Below are 22,630 nucleotides of genomic sequence, written 5' to 3' on the forward strand. Positions count from 1 at the left end.
AGGACTTTTCGTCTGAGGCTGGAAGTTGATAAGGGTGATGATTAGTACAGAGGAAAATCCCTTTTGTTACTCATCATTCCAGCTGCTCTTTGCAAACACCCTAGATGCCCTGGTGGGCAGGATATCCTAGGGGAAATCTCATCCCTGATGACCAAAGCATGCATACCAGGGTCCTCAGACCTTGACATAAGGGCCCTTTTAGTCCCGGCAACGCAGGATTTGCACTGAGAGCAAGACTGAGGGACCAGTCCTGGAAGACGAGGGAATAATTCAGATTCCCTCCAGGCTCTTCCCGGCTTTTCCCTAGAGCCGCAGCTAGAGGGGATTTTGTGAAATAGTTCATCTGTCAGAAGCTCAAGATGAGCTCTTCAGAATGATGCCATTTTCACACCCTCTAGGCTATATATATTTTTAATGGAAAATAACAAGTGTTGGTGGGAATGTAGGGAAATTTAGGACCCTCACACATTGCAGGTGGGAATGTACAACGGGGCAGCTGCTGTAGAAAACAGTCTGGCACTCTCTCCCTCAGACAATTAAACAAAGTTACCGTGTGATCCAGCCATTCCACTCCTAAGTATAGACCCAAAAGAGCTGAAAGCAGGTGTGAGCATAGAAAGCAGATAGTGGTGTGTGCACGTTCATAGCAGCACCGTCCGCAACTAACGAACTGGTTTCTCCACACGGTGGAATCTTATTCTGCCATAAACGTGGATAAAGTACCGACACATGCTACGACATGGATAAACCTCAAAAACATAATGTTAAGAAGCCAGACACAGAAGGTCATATATCACACATATGATTCCATTCATATGCAATATCCGGAATGGGTAGATCCCATAGAAACCGAAAGCACATGGTGGTTACCAGACCCTGGAGGTTAGGGGGATGAGAAGGATGGTAGTGGGTATGGGATTTCCTTTGGGGTGATGAAAGTATTTTGGAGCTAGATAGAGGTGACAGAGAGAGGACATTGTGAATATACCTGAAGCCACTTTAAAATGGGTAGTTTTGTGGTATGGGAATTTCACCTCCATAAAAAGAAAAAAGTGAGAGCGTGTTCCAGAAAAGGAAAGGCTAGAGCTTTATTCCCAAAGTCAGACTTCCCATCCGAGAAACAAAAGTTAAAGAGAAGTTTACTGACAATGGGAGGAAAATGAGACCATGATGTCATTAGTCACTCTCCCCATCAAAGGGAATCAGGAAAGGTTAATGAACTCGAGACAAGGTGAGGCTTTGCCTCACTAAGACGCACGTATCCCATTTGGGTTAATGGGAGACGGTCCCTCTAGTTGGCGCTAGACAGTCACCCCCTGGAAGAGATGTAGATTATGGGCAATAAAAATGACGGTACTAATGAGGAACATTTTATCCCCCAAAGGTGCTCCCTATAAGCACGAACCAGCTAGGGGCCTCCGATGGTTAGGGGAATTCTGAGGCGTAGAGGCCTGGTCTGCAGTCACAGACAAAACAGAAATGAGCACAGCTGAGGAAGAGCCATAAAATCTGAATCAGGGCTTCCCTGGTGGCGCAGTGGTTGAGAGTCCGCCTGCCGATGCGGGGGACGCGGGTTCGTGTCCCGGCCCGGGAAGATCCCACATGCTGCGGAGCGGCTGGGCCCGTGAGCCATGGCCGCTGGGCCTGCGCATCCGGAGCCTGTGCTCCGCGACAGGAGAGGCCACAGTGAGAGGCCCGCGTACCGCAAAAAAAAAAAAGCATGTTTGTCCCCAAACTTCCAACAAATGTATCATGCCAAGACCTTAGAAAAGGATGAGCCTGGGATGTCATGTGTCCGAGGTCAGGGCTACCCGTCTTGTACCACAATCCTCCTAACCACTTTTTTCACGTTCTCCAAAGATTCAAATACGCTGGCTTTGCCGTGACACACGATGCGTGTGGTCAGGCTACCCCAGGGGAGCATCTGCTGGTTTCTGCACAGACTGGCCTCTCTGGAACTCGTGCGGGGAGAGCAGAGAATCTACCATCCCTAAAACGCTGACCTGGCCCTGAGGGAGCCCCGATCTCCCCTTTGAGGAGGCCGGGGGCCCAAGCTTCGGGGCAGGTCTAAGCCATCTAGCGGGATCTTAACCTCCATCTGTATCCTCCACCCCGAAGACACCTCTTTACTGCTCCCTTCATGCCTGGGGTCCAACGTCTAAAGGGAGGGGCAGCAGGGTCTCCCCACGCGCTTCCCTCCGATTCTGTCTGTGACATGAAGGCCGCATCTGACGTTACTCCCTGTCAGTGGTGTGTGATGTTAAGCACAGATTATAAACGTTCTGCAAAGACAGACAAACGCCTTAGCTGCACAGTTTATATAAGAAAGGTTCTTTACAGGCAATGAAAGAGAAGACTAGAAATACCGACTCAGAAGCCCCTTAATCTAAAGGCAAGACCAGAATTTGAAGTGTGAGAGCAGATGGGCCTGGCAGAGAAGGGCTCTGTGATGAATAAACAGCACCCGCGCGTTTAAGGAGGAGTCAAGCCGGAGTCAGTTGCTTGGGGATTTTTTTTAATTGGGGCTAATCTGGGAGGTTCATTAAAATATAACAGTATTGCGTTAGCACAGGAGATTTTTATGGTCGTGAAACTGTTCTTTATGATACTGTTATGTTGGATACACACCATTCTACTGTCATCAAAACCCATGAAATGTACAATACAGAAGTTGTACCCGATTACAATCTTGGACTTCAGTGAATAACATATTGGTTCATCAGTTGTGATCAATTTACCACACGAATGCAAGTTGTCAATAATAGAGGAAACTGTGAGGGAGTGGGGGGCAGTTGGAGGAGCAGAGGGGTATTTGGGAACTCTGCAGTGTCTGCTTAATTTTTCTGTAAACCTAAAACTGCTCTAAAAAAATAAAGTCAATTAATTAACAGAAAATATTAATCTAGAACTAATGCATAAATTAGTTCCAATAATAAGCGAGCTAGATCCCCCTTTTTAATCTTTGTATTTTGATTGTGGCAAAACACGCGTCACATAAAATTTACCATCTTAATCATTTTTGTACAGTTTGATGGCATTAAGCGTGTTCACATTTTGTGCAAACATTATCACCATCGTCTCCAGAACTTTTCATCTTTCAAAACTGAAACTCTGTCCCGATAAAACTCTTAACTGCCCTTTCCCCTCCCCCAGCCCCTAGTCGCCTGTACTGTACTTTCTTCTCTATGAATGTGACTCCTCTAGGGACCTCATGTTGGTGGAATCAGACAGGATTTGTCCCTTTGTGGCTCATTTCACTCGGTGTAATGTCCTCAGGGTTCATCCGTGTTGTAGCCTGTGTCAGAATTTCCCTCCTTTTTTTTTTGCGGTATGCGGGCCTCTCACCGCTGCGGCCTCCCCCGTTGCGGAGCACAGGCTCCGGACGCGCAGGCTCAGCGGCCATGCTCACGGGCCCAGCCGCTCCGCTGCACGTGGGATCCTCCTGGACCGGAGCACGAACCCGTGTCCCCTGCATCGGCAGGCGGACTCTCAACCACTGCGCCACCAGGGAAGCCCTCCCTCCTTTTTAAAGTGAATGATGGTCCATTGTGTGGAGAGACCACATTGTGTTTATCCAGCATCCATCAGCGGATACTGTGCTTCCACCTTTTGGCAATTGTGGGAAATGCTGCAGTGCACATGGGTGTAGAGAGATCTGTTCAAGTCTTTGCTGTCGATTCTTTTGAGTGTTATCCCAGAAGCGGAATTGCTGGGTCACAAGGTAATTCTGTTTAATTTTTTGAGGAACCACCCTGCTCTTTTCCACAATGACCACACCACTTACATTCCCACCAACAGAGCACAAGGGTTCCAATTTCTCCACATCCTGGCCAACATGTAATTTTGTCTTTTCTTTTTTTAGAATAATAGCCACCCTGATGGATACGGACGTACATTTTATATATTTCAGAAACCTTTTCTTTTTCTCTCTGTGCGTGCATGCACGCACACTGTGTGTGTGTGTGTGTGTGTGTGTGTGAACAGAAGGAGAGATTCTCTAATCACATAAACATTCAGGGACCACTTTGATAGCTGGATGCCAGCTCCATGTCCATACCTATTGGACGCATTATACTGAGATGGAGAGAAACTCTTAGAAATTTGATTGGCACTCTCTTTCATACTGAAAGGACTTTTTTTTAAAAGCCAAGTGAGTTTATTCTTTCATCCCAACCCAATCTTAGCATTTCACCATAACATCACTGTAGTAATTTAGGATCATTTTTCCCTCACATTTAATGTTTTTCCCTTTGAACTCTATGGTTTCTCTGTTAGCCGGGAATGGCTTTGTGGTTCTCATGGCAGAAGGTGGTGGTTTACATGTAATGTTCTCTGAAGATTATAGCTCTTTAAGAATGAAGAGCGTAGCTTCGAAAGCAACATGGTTGAAAATGCTCATGCATGGTTATGAATTGTGGAAACTGAACGTGTGTTGTTTCTACAGGGCCAGCCAGGGCCAGTGGGCCCACAGGGATACACCGGGCCCCCCGGCTTACAAGGGTTCCCAGGACTGCAAGGCCGGAAAGGTGACAAGGGTGATAGGGGGGCTCCCGGCATCACAGGACCGAAGGGAGACGTGGTACGTACAGTAACTGTCGGTATATCTCTCGCTGTTTGAAGGGTGGAGGCGTCTTGGCCATCGTTAAGTCTGTTTGCCTTCTTTACAGGGAGCCAGAGGCGTTTCTGGATTTCCTGGTGCCGACGGAATTCCCGTAAGTTTTTCATAAGATTAGAATTTTAAAACACTGTACACGTGCAAAACAATACGTTTATGACTTACAGACACATGTCTCGCTGGTCCCCCTTTCTTGTTTATAACAAAAAACTTATGGGGCTACATGTGCGTATTTTTTTCTCGTGGAATCCAGTCAAATATTGGACAGATTGTTTGCTTTGTAAACGTCCTTCTGGACTTGGCTTCAGAATTGAGGCTACTTTGCTAAAACTGGACACTGTTTTGTAGTAAAAAGCTGCAGTGTTGCACAGACGTGCTATAAAAAGCCAGTCTGAACATTTTGTTTGAACTCCAGAACCACCTGAATAGAAAGCAGTCCAGCCAAGAGCGGGGCTGTCCTGAAGCTCGTGCTTGGTAGTTACCGCACATAAATGAGAAGACGGAAGGCATGCTTTGTCCATGAGAAAATCTCAAAACGCAATCAAATGTGTTTTTCTAACCTAGTTTACTTTACTTCTTGTGGCATAAGAAAATAAACAAAGCAGCCTGACTCACAGCCTTCTTCACGGGACCCAGGAGCAGATTTCCCAGGGCCGGCTTCCTGCAGATCCCAGCCTCCGGGATAAATGTGTTTATCGCACTTTTAGACCTGCCCCATCCCTCTAACCGCTGAAGTTTAAGGACATCTGCCACTGGAACTTCACACACACGCAGATGTCTGCGCCCTTACCCTACACACATGTTGTCTATCACCGTGCCTGTACACTTATGTGTGCGCTCACACACACACACACACACACACACACACACACACACACACAGAGGGAGAGAATCCTCAACCCCCCAGGCTACACAAGTGGGCCTGCTCCATCGCAGGAGAAAAGGGAGAGGGCACGAGCGGACAGCAGTCACAGGGGATTCCTGCTTTTCCTTCAGATCTTTAGCTCCACCTTCAAGGAGGCTTTTGCAGCAGAAGGCAGAGTGAAGGAAAGGAAGCCACACTTGCCAAGACGTGAGACCTACATGGCTGGTGATCCTCTGTGTCACCTCAGTGAGGCCTCGAACAGACACATCAGTGACAACACACAGCTGTGAGCAAATCAGGAAATAACTCTCACATGAGTCAGAATCTTGAGAAATTGGCAGAGTTGAAGAATCCGCAGATTTCAAGGGTTAAACAAATAACAAAAGTATTTCCCTACCAACTGCCTCAAAGGAAATCGCCCGTTTTTAACCTACTCTTTTGGACTCTTTGGATCATTCCTCAGTGTGGTCTCTTCTGGAAGCAGAAGTCCGAGCTTAGATGGAGTGACATTATGGGAAAATAGTGTAACTGATCTGTATCATGTTTTCATTCGTTTTTCCACTTCATACTCATTTAATATCAGAAGCAAATATTTCGCAAATTAGGGAGGAAATAGTCATCATACGGAGGGGTGATCATGGTGTACAGATAACGGGTCATTTTTACAGAATGTCAGCGCTGCTAAAAACAGTCTCTTTAACTGCCGAAGTCTGATAGATGCTCCACAGTAAGTTAATGTAAATGCCACTTTCGGTACGTAAGCACCTAATGGACGCAGAGTTTGAAGGACCTGACAGTTTTAGCTGTTTAGAAGTCGAATATAGAAAGTGATGTGCAGTAAATCTAAGAATTGTATCATAAATTCTTAGGTCCAGAAATGGACCTAATTAGATGTTGAACACAAGAGGGACATTTAGCTCAACAGAATTGAAATTTTTCTTTGAAGGACAATTTCAAACTAAGACCAGGTTGGCATGCAATTTCAAATGACTTAGATCGATTCTAAGCGTGTCAGAAAGACCAACAGCAGACGGATCATTCAGGAGGAGAGTAAGGGACTCAGTGGTACGTTTTAATGAAGGCATCACGGAATCCTAACCGTCATGAGGAGAACACCTGCAGAGCTTGATTTCTGAATTTGAAGGTCAGCTTCTAGAGGTCCCTAAAAACGAGGCCTTTATGTCGAAGACCAAAATGCTGCTGGCTCTCCAATACCAGAGAGATTGTATCTCGTGATGTACAGGGACAATCAGGGTTTCTCTGACCCACCAGAGGGTTGACTGAAAAGCCTACTGGATCTCTTATCTGACGGCACCAGTGAAAGCAATGGCTCTGAACATCGGAAGCAAAGAAATGTGCAAACAAAAGAAAAATTCTGTTTCTCTTATTGTATTTCTTAATATCATTCAGGGTACAGGCACTCTGTGTAGGGCTTGTTCGTTTCCTTTGAAACCTTCCAGATTTCTCAAGGTAAACCTAAAAGACAGCCCACTGGCTTCAAAAATCACTCCGGAATATATATTTGGTCTATTATCAAGAAAACCAAAATTTTAAAGAAATTGTACAATAAGAAATCGTATATCTAAACATCTATCGTGTAAAGAAACAGCAAAACAGGCTCTGGTCTCGTAGTCCATAAACTGTAGATTATTAACCTGACCCCTCCGTGTCTCCAGAACCAGATTCACGCGGTTGAGACGCCCAGAGACCTAGCCTGACCCCGAGTTACACGAAAGACACATGTGATCGCATTGCCTTCCTTCCCCCACCCGGCATCCCAGAACACCTGACTTGCTTTCTATTCGTGTTTAAAATCGAAAAAGTCCTGTTCCTGAAGACGACAATAAGTCAACTGACTTATTGAAGAAAGTCAGTAAGGAAATCAGCTCTTCTACCTGCCGCTAAGTCACTGATGAGATCCCTCGGCAGGTGTGACTCTCACCCGTTTAGGACGTGGGTCTGTACAGCTCCATCTAGAATTCGGTTGGGCACAGCTGACCCTTGCTATCCCCGAGCAGCATCTGCTTCTAGAGTGTTTTCTAGAATTTTTCAACCTACCCTTTTCTGTTCCTGCTAAAACAGCCCTCCCTGTCGCCCAAGGAAGCAAAGCAGCAGAAACCCCAAGACGGTTGACATCTTACCAAACCCCGTGGGAAACAGAACTGTTGTGCAGGCCCCTCTGCCACTTAGAAGGACACCTGAGTGCCCTTGATGACTTCGTTTTTCATTCATTCATTGGTTCATTTTGAGTTGTCTTGGCGCTTGGATTCATGCCAGGGACATCTCTTCTGAAAAGATTTTAAGCTGTTTCGTCACAATTACATGAAAACTAGACCGCTGCGGGCTGAGGACTCACTCGCTTCTCTGTTTCCAGGGACATCCTGGCCAGGGCGGGCCCAGAGGACCGCCTGGCTACGACGGCTGCAACGGGACAGTGGGTGACGCAGGCTACCCGGGACCCAGCGGCCCTGGCGGCTTCCTCGGCCCCCGTGTGAGTATGGGAACCGCTTGGGCTATTCTACGGGTTGGCTCTGGAATCTGTGTGGTGGAAATGCGTGAAAGGTCTTGCTTTCAGGAGGCCCTGCAGAGGATGCCTTTGAGAAGTTGTCTTAGCAAAGCTCTCTGAAGAGGGTGAGCTGCCTTCTGCTCCCAGGACAGTGATGGGAGGCGGGAGCACATGCCAGGCCTGCCTTTACACCCCAGGCAGCCGTGGCTCCCCACTCCTGGTTAGCAGTCAGGGTAAAGCACGCCTCCCCTGCCGAGGTTGGCTTGAGGACACCTAGGCGTGCTGTTCCTGCCTTCACATAACTCCGTGTTCCCATTCAGTCTTTTTTTTTCTTTTTTTTTTTGCGGTACGTGGGCCTCTCACTGCTGTGGCCTCTCCCGCTGCGGAGCGCAGGCTCCGGACGCGCAGGCGCAGCGGCCATGGCTCACGGGCGCAGCCGCTCCGCGGCATGTGGGATCCTCCCGGACCGGGGCACGAACCCGCGTTCCCTGCATCGGCAGGCGGACTCCCAACCACTGCGCCACCAGGGAAGCCCACGATTCATTCTTTAAGCATTAGGTAGAAAGTAATGGGTTTGGCTCATGTGGTTCACTCCTGCAGCCTCCTAAGTGTTTCTTCCTTTCCTCCCATGCTCCGATTCAAATAACAGTGAATAACAGTGGAATCGTGGAACTAAAATTTTAAAAAGCTTAAATCCTGACAAAATTCTCTATTAGTCATCATCTTTATTAGATTCTAACATCCTTTGTGACGTGAAAGAACAATGATGTTCTCCGGGATATACAAGATAGACTTTATTTTTCGTAATGGAAGAACTTCCATATAATGATCTATTTCGTGGCTTCATTTAATTTCTGGGGTCTTTGCAAAGAATCTTGAAATATTTTTCGGCATTCTATTGCTACCTCTTTACCACCAGTATATTGCAAATTCAGGGTTAAACTAACATTTTTTGGCAAAACTTTTTATTTAAAAACAACATTTTTAGGTGAGGGCAGGGCAGCCATAACACCCTTCGTTGCGTTTCGCCGAGGCTGCTGGATTTCTGGTCCCGCTCACACCGCCGCCTTCCACTTCCTCCACTGGCTGCTGGTTTTTCATGTGATTCAACTTTTCCATAAGCTACATTGCATTCTATTCTATTCTACTATCATAGCTTTCATTACCAATAAACATAGCCATCACTTTGAAATATTGATTTTATATGTAGGTGTTAAAACACGTGTATATGTGTATGTGCGTACTCACGCATCGTGTATATTTGACACAATTCCATTTTTAAAGGATGACCCAGTATCTCTCCCACAAATGGTGCTTCAGCATGAATGTGTTGATATTTTAGTACATAAATGCCAACGAAGACACAGAATAGTATTTTTACAAAGAAAAGGAACAGGGTGGTAGAGGAAAGGATTTGTTTACTGAAACGTCACGTGAGTTTCTGAAAATAATTTAAATCCTATAAAGTATTTCCATTTTAACTGTAAGAAAGATGCTGTTGGGTAAGAATGAAAGTAAAACTCTCACCCTTGTGGTTAAGGTAGAGATTGGTGTTCAGAATAACCGGAATTGGCCGTGAGAAGAGCTAGACATTGCCTATAAAAGGCAACATGTAGGGGCTTCCCAGGTGGCGCAGTGGTTGAGAGTCCGCCTGCCGATGCAGGGGACATGGGTTCGTGCCCCGGTCCGGGAGGATCCCACGTGCCGCGGAGCGGCGTATCGCCAAAAAAAAAAAAGGCAACACGTGATCATCCAAATAACAGTTGTTGCACTGAATGCTAATGGACTGTTTTCTTCGTTTTTCTTCCTATGATCTATGTGCTAATTTAGGGGCCCCAAGGACCCAAAGGGCAGAAAGGCGAGCCCTACGCTCTGTCTAGTGAGGACCGCGACAGATACAGGGTAAGTCGGTAGAGGTGGGGCGTGAGCAAGCACCGCAGCTTAAATTCGCGATTAACAAAGTTCATTTCCAAGTGAACTCTGGAGTGGAGGGATGCAGAGAGGGATGGAATAGCCCAGAATCACAACTGATTTGAAATTCTCTTACTGCCCTCCAGGCTGTTTTCAACCTTACACTAACTGTGGGCACACTCGTCCCCCATTCACAACACCCCAGATATCTGGGTGATTAACATCACCAAGTCCTGAGACGGCAGATACACTTTATATACTTATTTTCAACATTGCAATAAAATGTCTCTAAACCTACAGATGCCTAAAAGCTAAAATTCTAAAAACTATTTCTTCTCATTTAGGGGGAAGCTGGAGTGCCCGGGCTGGTCGGCTTCCAGGTAAGCGTTCTTTTTATTAGAGAAGAGACGAAGCGAAAGTTGAAGAACTCCGGACTCCGTGCCCCAGTCGGCCTCTGCTAACAGCCTTCTCTGGTTGCCTGTCCTTAGGGGCCTCCCGGCCGCCCTGGGCCTGTGGGACAGATGGGTCCGGTTGGAGCTCCAGGAAGAGCAGTAAGTACCAGGCTCGTGTGCTCGCCCTTGAGGTTGTCAAGCATCCTCTAGAGATGCGGCTCCTTCAACTGCAGACGCTGGTGAAAGCCTCACGATACACCTGATGCTTGTGGTCGCCAAGACCAGACAGGTCATCCTTTGTACACGTTGCTGACATCAAGGTTGAAGAATGAGAACTGAAAATATGTGGTCATCAGATCACTGCCAACTAGGTCAAATTTTGACCCGGTGCTGGCTGGGCGCCCTTGCAGTCACGCACGAGCTCTCCCAGCACCACACCTGACCAGCTGACGGGGGCCTGTCATCCCTGGTAAAGCAGACCAGAGTCCAATAGGTCGATAAGGAAGAAATGGGCTCTGCTGGACATGGCCATTAGAAGCAGGGCCATCACACCTGGCATGGCCATTAGAGCAGGTGCGCTGCACCTGGGCAGAGCCATCATAATAGGTGAGACATTGGACACCAATTAACAAAGTGGCCCCTGTGCCCCACCTGAGTGGTGGTCTACAGGTGTCCCCTCCTCCTGCAAATCAAATAATAGAGTAAAGTGCGACAGGACACATCCCTGGGTGAAGGAGGGCCTGCTTCGAGGAGGGGAGGGGAGGGAGAAGGAGAGTCCCAGGGCCTGGCCGCCTCAGGCCCTTCTCGCTGCACAAAGGATCAGAAGATGAACTGGTTCCCGCAAGGTGTCTGACTCTCTCCTTCCCCTCACTTTTTGTTAATAAACAAACAGGCCTTAAATTACTCAAAGAGCGCTTTTGACTGCAGGGGAGAGAGCCCTTCTCAGAGGAAACCACTGCTCAAGATCGAGGCAGCTGCGGTGTCAGCTTCTCGACACACACTGAGAAACAGTGGACACGCATGTGTCTGGGAAGATGCGGTCACACCAACAGTCGGGGGTGGGAGCGCTCATTCATTCCCTTCTAATTGTCGATAATAAGATGATAATAATAATTGATCATGTTTCTACAAAGCACAGTTCCCTGGTGTCATGACAGTCATTTTTCCAAGCAGCGCTGTGGCTGTGAGAGATCTGGCCGAAGGGGATGAGATGAGGCTTATGTGACAAGATGCTCTTTGCTCTCCGGCACGCCCAGCTGTCGGCTTACAGCACATGTGCCACAGGGTTTGGGGGTGTCGTGCTTTACGCACACAGTTCAGGGAAGTGTGAAACAGCAGATTGTACCCACTGGGTCCCTAGCCAAGGTGACAGCCTCAGGGTCTTTGTATGAACCATTAAAATCTCCCACAGCCCCCTGCCCTGTCCACTTATTTGTACTTCAACACAAATTGCTCTTCTAAAGCATTTTTAAAACTTGTATCCTAAGTGTGGTATTGACGCTGAATGCTTTGCAGAAAGACATATGGTGATGTTGGCAGGCGGATTCTCAACCCTGCGGAGTGACCCGGATGTCAATTAATTCTGTCTGTGCACATTTGCTGGCCCACCAGCCGAAAGTGCAGGATGGTGCCCTGTGGGGGACCGCAGAGGAAGCCGGGAGAAGCCGTCTCTGGAGTGACAGGGCCTGAGACCTTGCAAAGGGATCAGAGCAAACATGAGTAGGACAGGGGTCACGTCAAAAGCCTGAACTCAGAAAAGCAAACCAGAAACAGCTGCGTGTGGACAGCCAGCAAATCCTGAGAACTGGGCCTGACCCCCGCCCTCTCCCCTCCAGCCCTGCCTCCCCGCCGAGACAAATGTGTTAGAAACCTCTCTATATACTACCCGGTGTTCTAAACATACAGAGAGTGGCTTTCCCAGAGCTTTCCAGCAGATGTTATCTGGGTCCTGGGATAAAGAAAACAGTTTCCAAATTTCTTTGTATTTGTGCAGGGACCCCCTGGACCCCCTGGACCAAAAGGACAGCCAGTAAGTTGGTGGGGGGCGGGATGGTGAGGGAAAGGGGAGGGGGGCCTTACGTGTTTGTGTATGTCCTTCTTGACCACGGAACTACTTGGTTGATAGCTGTACTGTTTATCTCATGATGCGGACCGTCTTGTAGGGTTTTAAGACAATGTTATAAACTCCAGGGTTAAATCCCATGATGCACCTGGATGGTCACATGAAGTCATTAAGTGGATGTATTGAACGGCTTGTTGCTTGCAACTCACATAGCATTCCCGTGGCTACATGAAAGTCCAACTGGTGGTGCATGTTTGATTAGAAACGTAGACTAGAACCAATGAGGGACAGCTCGTGCTTATCCGTGTGGGTTCATTTACAAGAAGGGACGAGATGCCACCAAAGTTGTGTAGGGAGCTGATGGCGCTCTTCTTACCTGGATACAGGTAGGTTGTACCACAGTGTGATGTCCGCTTCTAGGGTTGTGTTTGGTGAGTTTCAAGCCAGGCTCAGGCCCAACGCTATCCTGTTTTCATCAGAGAAAGATGAGTCAGCTGGCTGGAGCACAGCAAAGGAGGTGGCTTGTTGGAACCTGGTGACAGAATTAGGGTTTAGCGTGACCTGGGAAAGGTAGATAAATGCCCAAGACAAACAGTAGGAGGTTGGCGAGGGGAGTATTTGGTCTAAACTCGACGTGAGTCAGAAATACTGGGCTACCGTTACGAACTTTTCAGGACCATTCTGTGGCCTGCATGTGGCCAAGGACATCTCCCAGCCTGCCCATTCCCAGGCCTGCCCCACGGAAACCCCATCTCTGTGACCGCCTGGGGACCTTGGCTGTCCCCACCTCACCCCCAGCTCCCATCACCTCTGACACAGCTTCCAGCTGCGGCTGGAGCTCATTAGGGCTGCTGTCCCCACCACCGGGCTCCCCACTGTCCGGCAGCCTGGAGCAGGCTGGGAACGGCCCAGCGCCAAGAGAAGCGGATGTAGGACGCGGCAGCTGAGCCCCAAGGTCGCCTCAGATCCCCACTTGGCTGCAGCACAAACAGCCCTCACCCTCCGCCCGGTCACTTCCTGGTGACTTGGACTCCGGCTCGTGAGGCAGGGGACCTCGGGGTCCCGAGCAAATCGTGTTCTCATCTAGCCTGGCTGCGTTTCTGTGCTTTGATTTCAGCTCCCAGCCAGGTGGGAAAGAAGCAAAGGAAAAGCAAAGATTAATTAAAGGCTTTGTTTTTATTTGCAGAAACTCTCTGGGCATCGGAGGGGGGTGGACAGTGTGGTGCAGAGACAGATCAGATAGCACCCCCCACAGAATCCTCTGTCTCAATGGGTAGGGGCCCTGAGAAGGAAGCAGAGCTGCTGGGAATCAGAGAACAGAGGACTGACTTACGGCATCGTGTCCGGTCAGCCCTCCCACGCACGGCAGCTCCATGAATCTGTCAAATACTTACTAGGTCGCCAGCCTAGCTTTGCTTCTTAAGCAAAAAGGAAGATGAAAAGTTTGGCTAAACCCCAAGAACACCATCCCCTAAGATCAGTAAAAGGGTAGGAAATCTTTCTGTGAAATTAGGATTATTTAACCAAAATGAGAAAGTCTGAGGCAGAGGAGAGCATGAACCATCATCTTCAAATGTAGGATCCAAGGCAGGAAATGGCTGCTCTCTGAGTCCAGAGGGGCCAGAACCCAAGGAAACGCTCTGCGACCCTAACCTGTAGAGTCGGTATACGCGGGATTAAGAGTCGGGAGGACCTGGGATCAGATCTGAGCTCCACCATTTGTTCGCTGTGAGGCTTTGGTCCAAGGGTATGACACCTTCCCCATCTGTGATGCCCCAGCTCATCGTGTGGTGCAGAGGATTAAAGGAGAGAGAAGCAGTTAGCAGGGGCCCTGGACTGTCAAAGCCCAGGACCGCAAGTAGGGAATCAATACTAGGCAACTTCCCGGTCTGCAGGATTTGAACAATAAAATATATTTCAAAAAGCAAATGGCACAGTGTTCCCAAGGGTGACAGAATAACTGTTCTTACTCCACTATTTTTCAGGTTTTGCTTAAAGTACAAAATACAAATTTCTTAAAAGCACGGCTGTAATAAAACTATCGTTTTTATGAACCGCGGAGTTTTTGTCTCTTAAGTTTAATCTTAGTGAATGCTCAGAAGCCACTGTCTGTAACTGATGCCACTTTCTGTAGCTCCTACAGCATCCCGATTTGCTCCTGTTCACTTTATGTGATATCTGGAATGGACTCAAATGTTTATTACGCAGTTTATATGTGGAAATAGCAAAAGAAAAGACGTTACTTCTCCTTTTGTATCAGTTAGTTCCTGGGAGCTGAAGCCAGACTGTTACGCAAGGATAGTTATCCAGTAATGTTGCAGATACATAGATAATAGGTTTCTTTTTCTAAAAAAAAAAGTAATTTTATTTCACCGTGATTATTGACTTTAAACTTACAGAAGCCATTTATCTTTCAGGGCAACAGAGGACTTGGTTTTTACGGAGAAAAAGGAGAAAAGGTAAAGGAAACGTAATAGATTGAATTAGGAAATATTGACAGATCATTTTAATGTCTTCGTTTTATGCTCTTATCTTGAGGTGCTCTGCAAACAGACCGTTTGCAAGGGAAACAATCACTGTAAAGTGTCAGGTTACGAAACAGGCGCCAGTGGTGGTTATGGATCAGTAAGACTGTAGAAGTCCCGGACCTCTGACGCACACGTAACTTCAGCCGTCTTCAGCAGCTAGAAAGTAAAGGCATTTCCCTGTGGTGTCCTCTGACATGGGGCATGCAGAGGAGATTGAGGAAGACAGCAGCAGACAACGTGGGGCCAGCTCAGGCTGGGGGCGTGGCCGGCTCAGGGACCAGGGGGCGTGGCCGGCTCGGGCTGGGCTCAAAGGCAGGAAAGAGGCCACGTGGACTCTTGCAGTTCCCCACGGTGCCAAGGTTCAAAGGCGTCGTGGCCTTTGAGAGGAGCCCCTGAGATCAAGTGTGTGAGAAGCTCAGCTGGGTACCCACAGCCACAAGCAGAGCCTCGCCGCACGCAACCCACTGCATTCACTGCAGAACCTGAGTGCCCACCGCCAAGCGGATTTGTTCCCTTGGCCTCGTTTTTCACTCATTTTCACTTTGCTTCCCATTTTGCTTTTTGACTGAACAGCAGACTCAGTGCAGTCCCGTACTGCTCAGGTGTGACAAGGAAAGACTTTCTTCTTTGTGTGAATTCCATAGGAAAAAATCACGAGAGAAAAACATTGGAAGATCCAAATTCATAAAAATTGAAACTCCTGTATGATGGAATATAAGACAATAGTAAGATAACGAAGAAAGAAGAAAAGTCTGGGAAGAAATCATCGGGCGGAAAGGAGAATAGTCACATTAGATAGAATGAGAATGAAGTTAGTGTCCATAATCCACAAATAATAAAATAATAATAATAACATCAAGGCCCCCATAGGTAAAGGGGAGATGAACAGTGTTAGGTATTTTTTAGCTGTAATGTTAGCAGACATTCAGAATATACTGTGAAGGGCCACTTTCTGCAGCCAGTAACATCATCTCAGTTTGCTCCTGTTCACGTTACATGATATCTAAGCTCAAATCTGTATTATATAGTTTATATGTGAAAATAGCAAAAGAAAAGGCAGTAACTTCCTTTTTGTGTTAATTCCTGGAGGTGAAATCAGCATATTACACAAGGATAGTGGTCCAGTAATGTTACAGATCGAAGGTTTCACCGCCTGTGCATCACATGCAAGAGCGTTTCTTGATAATGATAAAAAAGCTCGTTAAAGCAGTCCTGAGATATTATGTTTATTAAAGATGCTGCTCTTTATTATATAAAAAACCCCTTAACTGGTGAAGTAGTGGTGAAACTGGACTGGTCTTTCATTTCTTAGGCATTTCTTATGTCTTGGTACCAATCTTAGAAAGCAGTAGCATAACACATGGCAAGAAACACCAAGATACTGAGCCTCCAGACCTAGTAATTTCCTTGTATAGAAATTCATCATAAGTAGATAATTCCACAGAAGCAAATGCAGCCCCAAGTTGTGACCAGCTTGTATGCATAAATTCTAAGTGATTCTTTTTTTTTTCTTTCTTTCTTTCTTTCTTTATTTTTGGCTGTGTTGGGTCTTCGTTGCTGTCCACGGGCTTTCTCTAGTCTCAGCGAGCGGGGGCTACTCTTTGTTGCGGTGTGTGGGTTTCTCATTGCGGTGGCTTCTCTTGTTGCAGTGCACGGGCTCTAGGCATGCGGGCTTCAGTAGTTGTGGCTCGTGGGCTCTAGAGCACAGGCTCAGTAGTTGTGGCGCACGGGCTTAGTTGCTCCGCGGCGTGTGGGATCTTCCCGGACCAGGGCTTGAACCCGTGTCCCCTGCATCGGCAGGTGGATTCTTAACCACTGCGCCACCAGGGAAGTCCCCTCTAAGTGATTCTTCATGCAAGTAGCAATCAAATAATTTTACCTTACGATTATTTTATTCTATATATGATTTTTATCTTATGATTATAACAGTATAAAATTGGTGTACATGTGGTAAGTAATACGCAAAGATAAAAACAGCAGTTTGCGGTGGGATTGTGCTTTTATTCAACCTTGGTCGCGTCTTTTCAATGTAAAGACAGCTGCTTTGCTAAACCATTCACAGGGCGACATGGGACAGCAGGGACCCGGTGGGATTCCACCAGACAACAGTTACGTCGAGAGGCCCAAAAATGACGTGATCCTCCCAGAGCAGTATAAGGTAAAGGGACTTCAGCAAAATTGATGTATTTTCCCAGTTGAACGAAAACCAGGAGGAGAAAAAAAGGTAACTTTCTTTGCTCTCATTCAAACAGTCACATTCAAAGTGGAAAAGCCCTCACCGCCAAATTGGCAAACTATGCATGAAAGCACTGATCACAGTCACACAAGTGTATCAGTACATCACTGTAGATAATAAGGGTGAATTTGAAACAACACGAGAATCCATTTAAAAATCTCAGGTCTGTCCTAAGTCCCTAGTATAGACATAGTTAGTGGTCGGAGCGCAGCTCAATGCCAGGATATGGAGCTGTCTGAGCAAATGCTGTATTCGGCAAAATAAAACCTACTTTTAGGTAGGTTTTGCCGACGTGGAGCATCACCGTGGGCTTTTTGGATCAAAGTCGGTTTTCTGACTCATAATTTCTGCTAATGTTTTGTTTGATTAAAAGCATACTCTCGGAGTCTAAATAAAAATCAACACCCTTCTCTACCACTCACTCACGCAGACAGACCACTTACCCTTCCTAAGCCTTCAGGTTCCCTTGTGCCTGATAAAGACCGAAGCACTGACCTGCTAGAACACTGACCTCACAGGGCTGCAGAGCGGAGACCCGGGGGAGACGCACCATAACAGGTCACGGGAACCAAAGTAAAGATCCCCAATGTAGAACATGATTCCTGTCTCTCAAGTATCTGTCAAGGTGGGGCGTGGGTGCTGAGTCACGGGTAGGAGAGTGCAGGCTGGACCCCGGCCACGGTTGAAATCAGTCTGGGCAGCTGCGGCTGTTATGAGCGACGTGACCGTTGACGAAAGTGGCCTGGAGGTGGCTGATGTGAGGCCAGACGGGGCGGTTATGGACCAGTTGAGTTCAGAGCAGGACGTCTCTGGACAACCAGGCAGGAGGGGGGCCTCCACAGAGCCATCAGGGTGGATCCAGGAGGGACTTTGGCTCCTGGGGCTGACCTGACCATCAGCAAGGTAGAGCCTCTGTCCAGTTCCAGGACAGGAGCCCAGGGTGGAGTGAGGCCAGAGCAGATTTGATCCCTCCTGAGATGCTCAAGCGTCTGAATCAGATTTCCTTCATTTTCCACAGCCAGGAGGGGGTAGGTTCTGGGGCTGGGCCCAGCCAGCCTGCAGGGGGTAGGCTTGACCTGCAGGAATCCTGGGTGCTGGCCTAGGACTGATGGGGGAAAGGACCCAACTGGTCACTACATTTCTTTCCCCATTTTAGGCTAAGAGAAGTGGGAAAACTACATCACGTAAAGCTGACATTGCTTTCCAAAGCTTCTCTCGCTCGGGGTTTCAACACATTCCCAATGAGCCTTGTCGTCAGAGGACCCGCCTAATAATCTTTCACTCAAATGAATGTTATGATTAGGAGCTGTCCCCTGGGCGTGCACCCCCTGCCACTGAGGCCACTAAAGGCAAGTCACGGGCAGAAGAGAGACAGCCTTGCAGTCATACCAAAATAACACACAATTTCATCTGTATTGTGAAAATCCAGGAGAAATAGCACGTTTTTCCCCTTGAATGTTGAAAAGCTGCAAAAGTTAGGGGTCATTTGTTGCAATTCATTTATATTCATTATTTACAGTTTTATAAAATACTTTTCACCTCATATCATAAATCCTGATCAATTTTAAATACTACTGTTCTCGAATTAATGAGCATTTCTTGTCTTTCATGTTCTGCGCAGGGTGAAAAAGGAAGTGAGGGGGAACCAGGAAGAAAAGTAAGTCGAAGAATAAAGATGCTTCTTCTCACTGGTGGTTCCCAAATTCTCGGTGTTCCCATCATAATGATACACTGTGTCTGGGTTGTAACAACCTGCAACTTCTGGTTTCCAATCCATTTGTCTACAGCAAGAAAGTAGGATCATTTTTTATGCTGTTTTCCAGAAAACAGTTTCAGAATGTCTTCATTCCCCGGTCAACGCCAGCTAATCAACGCTTTAACTTTAAATGAATCTAAACCCTTTAAAAGAGAAGAAGCCCTGTGGAGGGGCTGGGTGGGTTTGGTGGTGGCTTCCCTGCTGGGGTCCAGCCGTGTCATCGCCCTGCCCTCCCTGATCTGGGTCATGCCTGCCCCGTATGCCCAGTCCTCCCGGTTGTCACTAGGTGACGATGACAGGTGACATCCTGGGTTGATGGCCATCCAGGCCGACTGCAGACATCCTAGGGCTCCACCGTGTGCGGAGCTGGAGTACACGCAAGGGCAGGACGGCCAGTGTCGGGGCACTAAGAATGGACCCCTGAGCAGGCAGAGCGTGAAGTGTGGGCGCCCTCAGGTCTCTCTGTTCTCTCCTAGGGCATTTCCATGAAGGGAGAAGAAGGAATCATGGGCTTTTCAGGAGTGCGGGTAAACCATGCCTTCTACGCCAGCCGTTTGCTTTGTATTGTCCGGTTTTTTAAAAGACTTTATTTTTCTTTAATTTTTTATTGAAGTGTAGTTGATGTACTGATACAGTGTCATATGTTATAGATCTACAGTATAGTGATGCCCAATTTTCAAAGGTTCCACTCCACTTCGAGTTATTATAAGATATTGGCTAGATTCCCTGTGGTGTACAATGTATCCTTATAGCTTATTTTATACACAGTAGTTCCTACCTCTTAATCCCGTATGCTTAGGACCACAGCAAAGTTGACCCGAAAGTACAGAGACTTTCCATGCACATCCTTTTGCTCTCCGACACAAAGCTTCCCCTGCTGTCAGCGTCCTGCCCCTCGGTGATCTGTCGGCTACGATCATGAGTCCACATTGACTGACACACCATCGTCACCCACTAACTGCGGTTTTTAATACTGTGCACCTCCGCCTGGGCCGGGGGCAGGAGCAGAACTCAAACACATTTCTTCTCGTAGTAGGCTGAATTGCTCAGTGGTAACAAAAATGTCGGCTGGTTCCAACAAAGAAGTTGACTTCTTGTGGCCCTAAGAGTCCAACAGAAATGTCCCTGGTGGGGTGGAAGGGGTGGGAGTGGGGTGTCTTCTCCCGAGGAAGCTCGGCCACCTGTCGCTCCTGGGCCCGCGGGCAGACGTCCCTCCGTCGGCCAGAGCTCAGTCAGCTGGCCACACCCAGCCCCAGGTGAGCTGGAAACGTGGCAGAGCCAGGAAGAGAGAAAGTGGCCTTGTGGTGACCACTTGGGGTCCACAGCTACTCAGAGGACATGTGTTACAATCTCCAAAAGTAAGAACGAAGGCTCCTGAGAGCAGTGGAGCACAGGCCTCTTTCCAGCTTTACTGTTTTTACTGTACCGTTGATGGATTTCTCCAAATTTCTTTAAGTGGTGGACAGGATGCGTTCCATGAAAGTGTCCCTAAAATGACCCGTCTCCTCTAGGAGAGAAAAGGGGGCTTCAGATGGTTTTGATACTGGCTTAGCCAAGTAGTTTACTTTAGTCCACGGCGGGCGCCGTAACTGTGCCCTCCGGGAAACGTCACTGCATATTCTGAGCTGTTACCACTTCTGTTTTCTGTTCAACCCAGGGTGCCCCTGGCTTCGATGGTGAGAAAGGTTCACCGGGACAGAAGGTAAGTTTGAGACATGAAATGCAATCTGCTCCAGGCCTGAAGCACCTCGCAAAGGTCACATACAAAGACTGGGGCATCCCAGAAGAAAATGTCCCCAGAGAAAACATTTAAAACTTGCCCACGTTTACAGTAGCAGAAATAATGCTTCCTCCCAGATCATTCTCAAAGCGTAAGCGAGCTCATTTACGTTTTCTCTCGTTTGGCAAAAGCCAGCCCTGGGGTCCTCTCCCTCCGAGCCTCCCGTCACCCGGCCCGCACCGGCCACGGCTCCCATGGTTTCCAGCCTGCCCCCTCCTCGGTGTCACCACCAGTGTGTCCTGTAGGAAGGTTGCCAACATGGCGGCCACAGGTCCGCCCACATTTTTTATGTATTGATCTCTCACATTTTGGCCCTTCGCTTACCTTCCGTGGTGACCCAAGTTGTTTTTATCCTGTGTTCTATGGACAGATTTTTGGCCATTTTTGTAGGAAGAAAATGGTAGCTGAGCAATGTCTTATAAATTTGCATCAGGCTTAGAAATTGTCTGAATGCCAGCTCAGATGTGCGGGAAAACATAGGAATCGATTTTTTTTAAGTAATGATTTCTTTATTTTCACTATTTGCTGTCTTCACTAACTCAGGCAGGGAGTGCGCGGGCCAGCCCTGCCCACCGCAGACCCCCAGCACGCTCCCCAGAGGCGACCCCCGTGCACGTGGGGTGGGTGTTCAGATCAGGGCTCGCACAGGCGGGGCGTGTATTTTTACATGCATGTAACTTAACCAGGAAAAATGAACATTTCTTCCCGTTCCGCTGTCCTCCGTTCATGTTTTTCACCCAACGCTTCTCGGGGGCTGTCCCACGTCAGCACAGGTAGCGTTTGAACGGGGCGGTTATGTTGCACTGGACACGGCTCAGTTGGGATGCCTGCTCACCGACTCTGCATTCGCTCCAAGCTCCGTCAGGGCTCCCAGACTGTCTCGTGGGATGGCCTCTAAGCAGGAGGTCACTTTTACTGTCAGAGAAATTTGCCTTCACTTTCGAATCTTCAGCTCCACCTAGGATGAAAGGAAGTCCATCTAGGCCCAACGCGAACCAGAGGCCCAACGCGAAAGCACCAAATTAATCTTAGTTCATTCTAAATAATGTAACTTTCAGCATACGTGCTCCTGGATTTCAAACTATGCAGTAAAATAATCAGATGACGTACATACTTTATCCCATCGGCATTCCGAATTTGGTGGGGGCTTACTGTATATATTCTTTAGCAAGAGGGAATAAATTTCTAGATTTTTTAAAAGCTTTTCATATCCATCCGGATACGATGTGGCTCATAAGGGTAAACTTTGTCTCTCAATCCATATTCAAGAGAATTAGAATGCAGTCATTATTAGCATTAGATATTTTTTTTAAGTGAAGAGCAAAAACTTCTAAATGAAAAGGTTTAAGGATTCCAGTTGGTGTTAACTAAAATTTTTCAAAACCCATCTTGGGAGAAGGTTTTAATAGATGGATCAGGCGGCCAACGCCCGACCCCACTGGTCAATCGTGAAATCACAACAGTGGGGGCAGTTGGCACGTGTGACTCAGTGGGAAGGACTCGGGACCCGCCAGGAACAAATCTTGTTCAAAAAAGATGAACCTGAGACTAAGGAGGCCCAAGATCTAACAACTAGTTTAGAGAAAATCTGGGGGATAAAGGAGCACGTGGCACAACTCCACAAGGATGGAGTGGACCAGATCCACCACACAGGGCGTTCACAGTACAAATGACCCAGTTTCCTCAACAGCAGCGACAAAAGGTTCCAAAGTAGAAAGGAAGAGAAAACCGTTATGAATTACAGGCACATTAAGAGACATATCAACCAAATGTCAGATTTTGCCTTTTTTGGAATCCTGATTGAGACAAAGCAACTTTAAAAAGACATGTTTGAGGTTAAAATCGGGGGGAATTGAACACAACGTGGGTAGTAGGTGATCTTAACAGACTATTGTTGATTTTATTAGACACAATGGATTGTGGTTACACCTTTAAATTCTATTATTATATAATTATTGTATTAATTAAAGTATTGATTA

At 47.5% G+C, this 22,630-nt stretch overlaps 1 protein-coding gene across 4 annotated transcripts in view; it reads left to right on the top strand.

The window, feature by feature from the left end:
* The window catches only part of COL4A2 (collagen type IV alpha 2 chain), a 178,171-nt gene that overhangs the window by 111,288 nt on the left and 44,253 nt on the right, over nt 1-22,630 (top strand). For all 4 annotated transcript variants that reach the window (XM_059995832.1, XM_059995829.1, XM_059995831.1 and 1 more), the window contains exons 5-16: nt 4,445-4,579; nt 4,668-4,712; nt 7,855-7,971; nt 9,817-9,888; nt 10,242-10,277; nt 10,386-10,448; nt 12,283-12,318; nt 14,769-14,810; nt 16,942-17,037; nt 18,737-18,772; nt 19,348-19,398; nt 20,529-20,573. In XM_059995832.1, coding sequence (XP_059851815.1) covers nt 4,445-4,579; nt 4,668-4,712; nt 7,855-7,971; nt 9,817-9,888; nt 10,242-10,277; nt 10,386-10,448; nt 12,283-12,318; nt 14,769-14,810; nt 16,942-17,037; nt 18,737-18,772; nt 19,348-19,398; nt 20,529-20,573 — 774 coding nt within the window. The remainder of the gene's footprint in view (nt 1-4,444; nt 4,580-4,667; nt 4,713-7,854; nt 7,972-9,816; nt 9,889-10,241; nt 10,278-10,385; nt 10,449-12,282; nt 12,319-14,768; nt 14,811-16,941; nt 17,038-18,736; nt 18,773-19,347; nt 19,399-20,528; nt 20,574-22,630) is intronic.

The sequence above is a fragment of the Delphinus delphis genome, chromosome 18 (genome assembly GCF_949987515.2).
Source record: "Delphinus delphis chromosome 18, mDelDel1.2, whole genome shotgun sequence".
Lineage (NCBI taxonomy): Eukaryota > Metazoa > Chordata > Mammalia > Artiodactyla > Delphinidae > Delphinus > Delphinus delphis.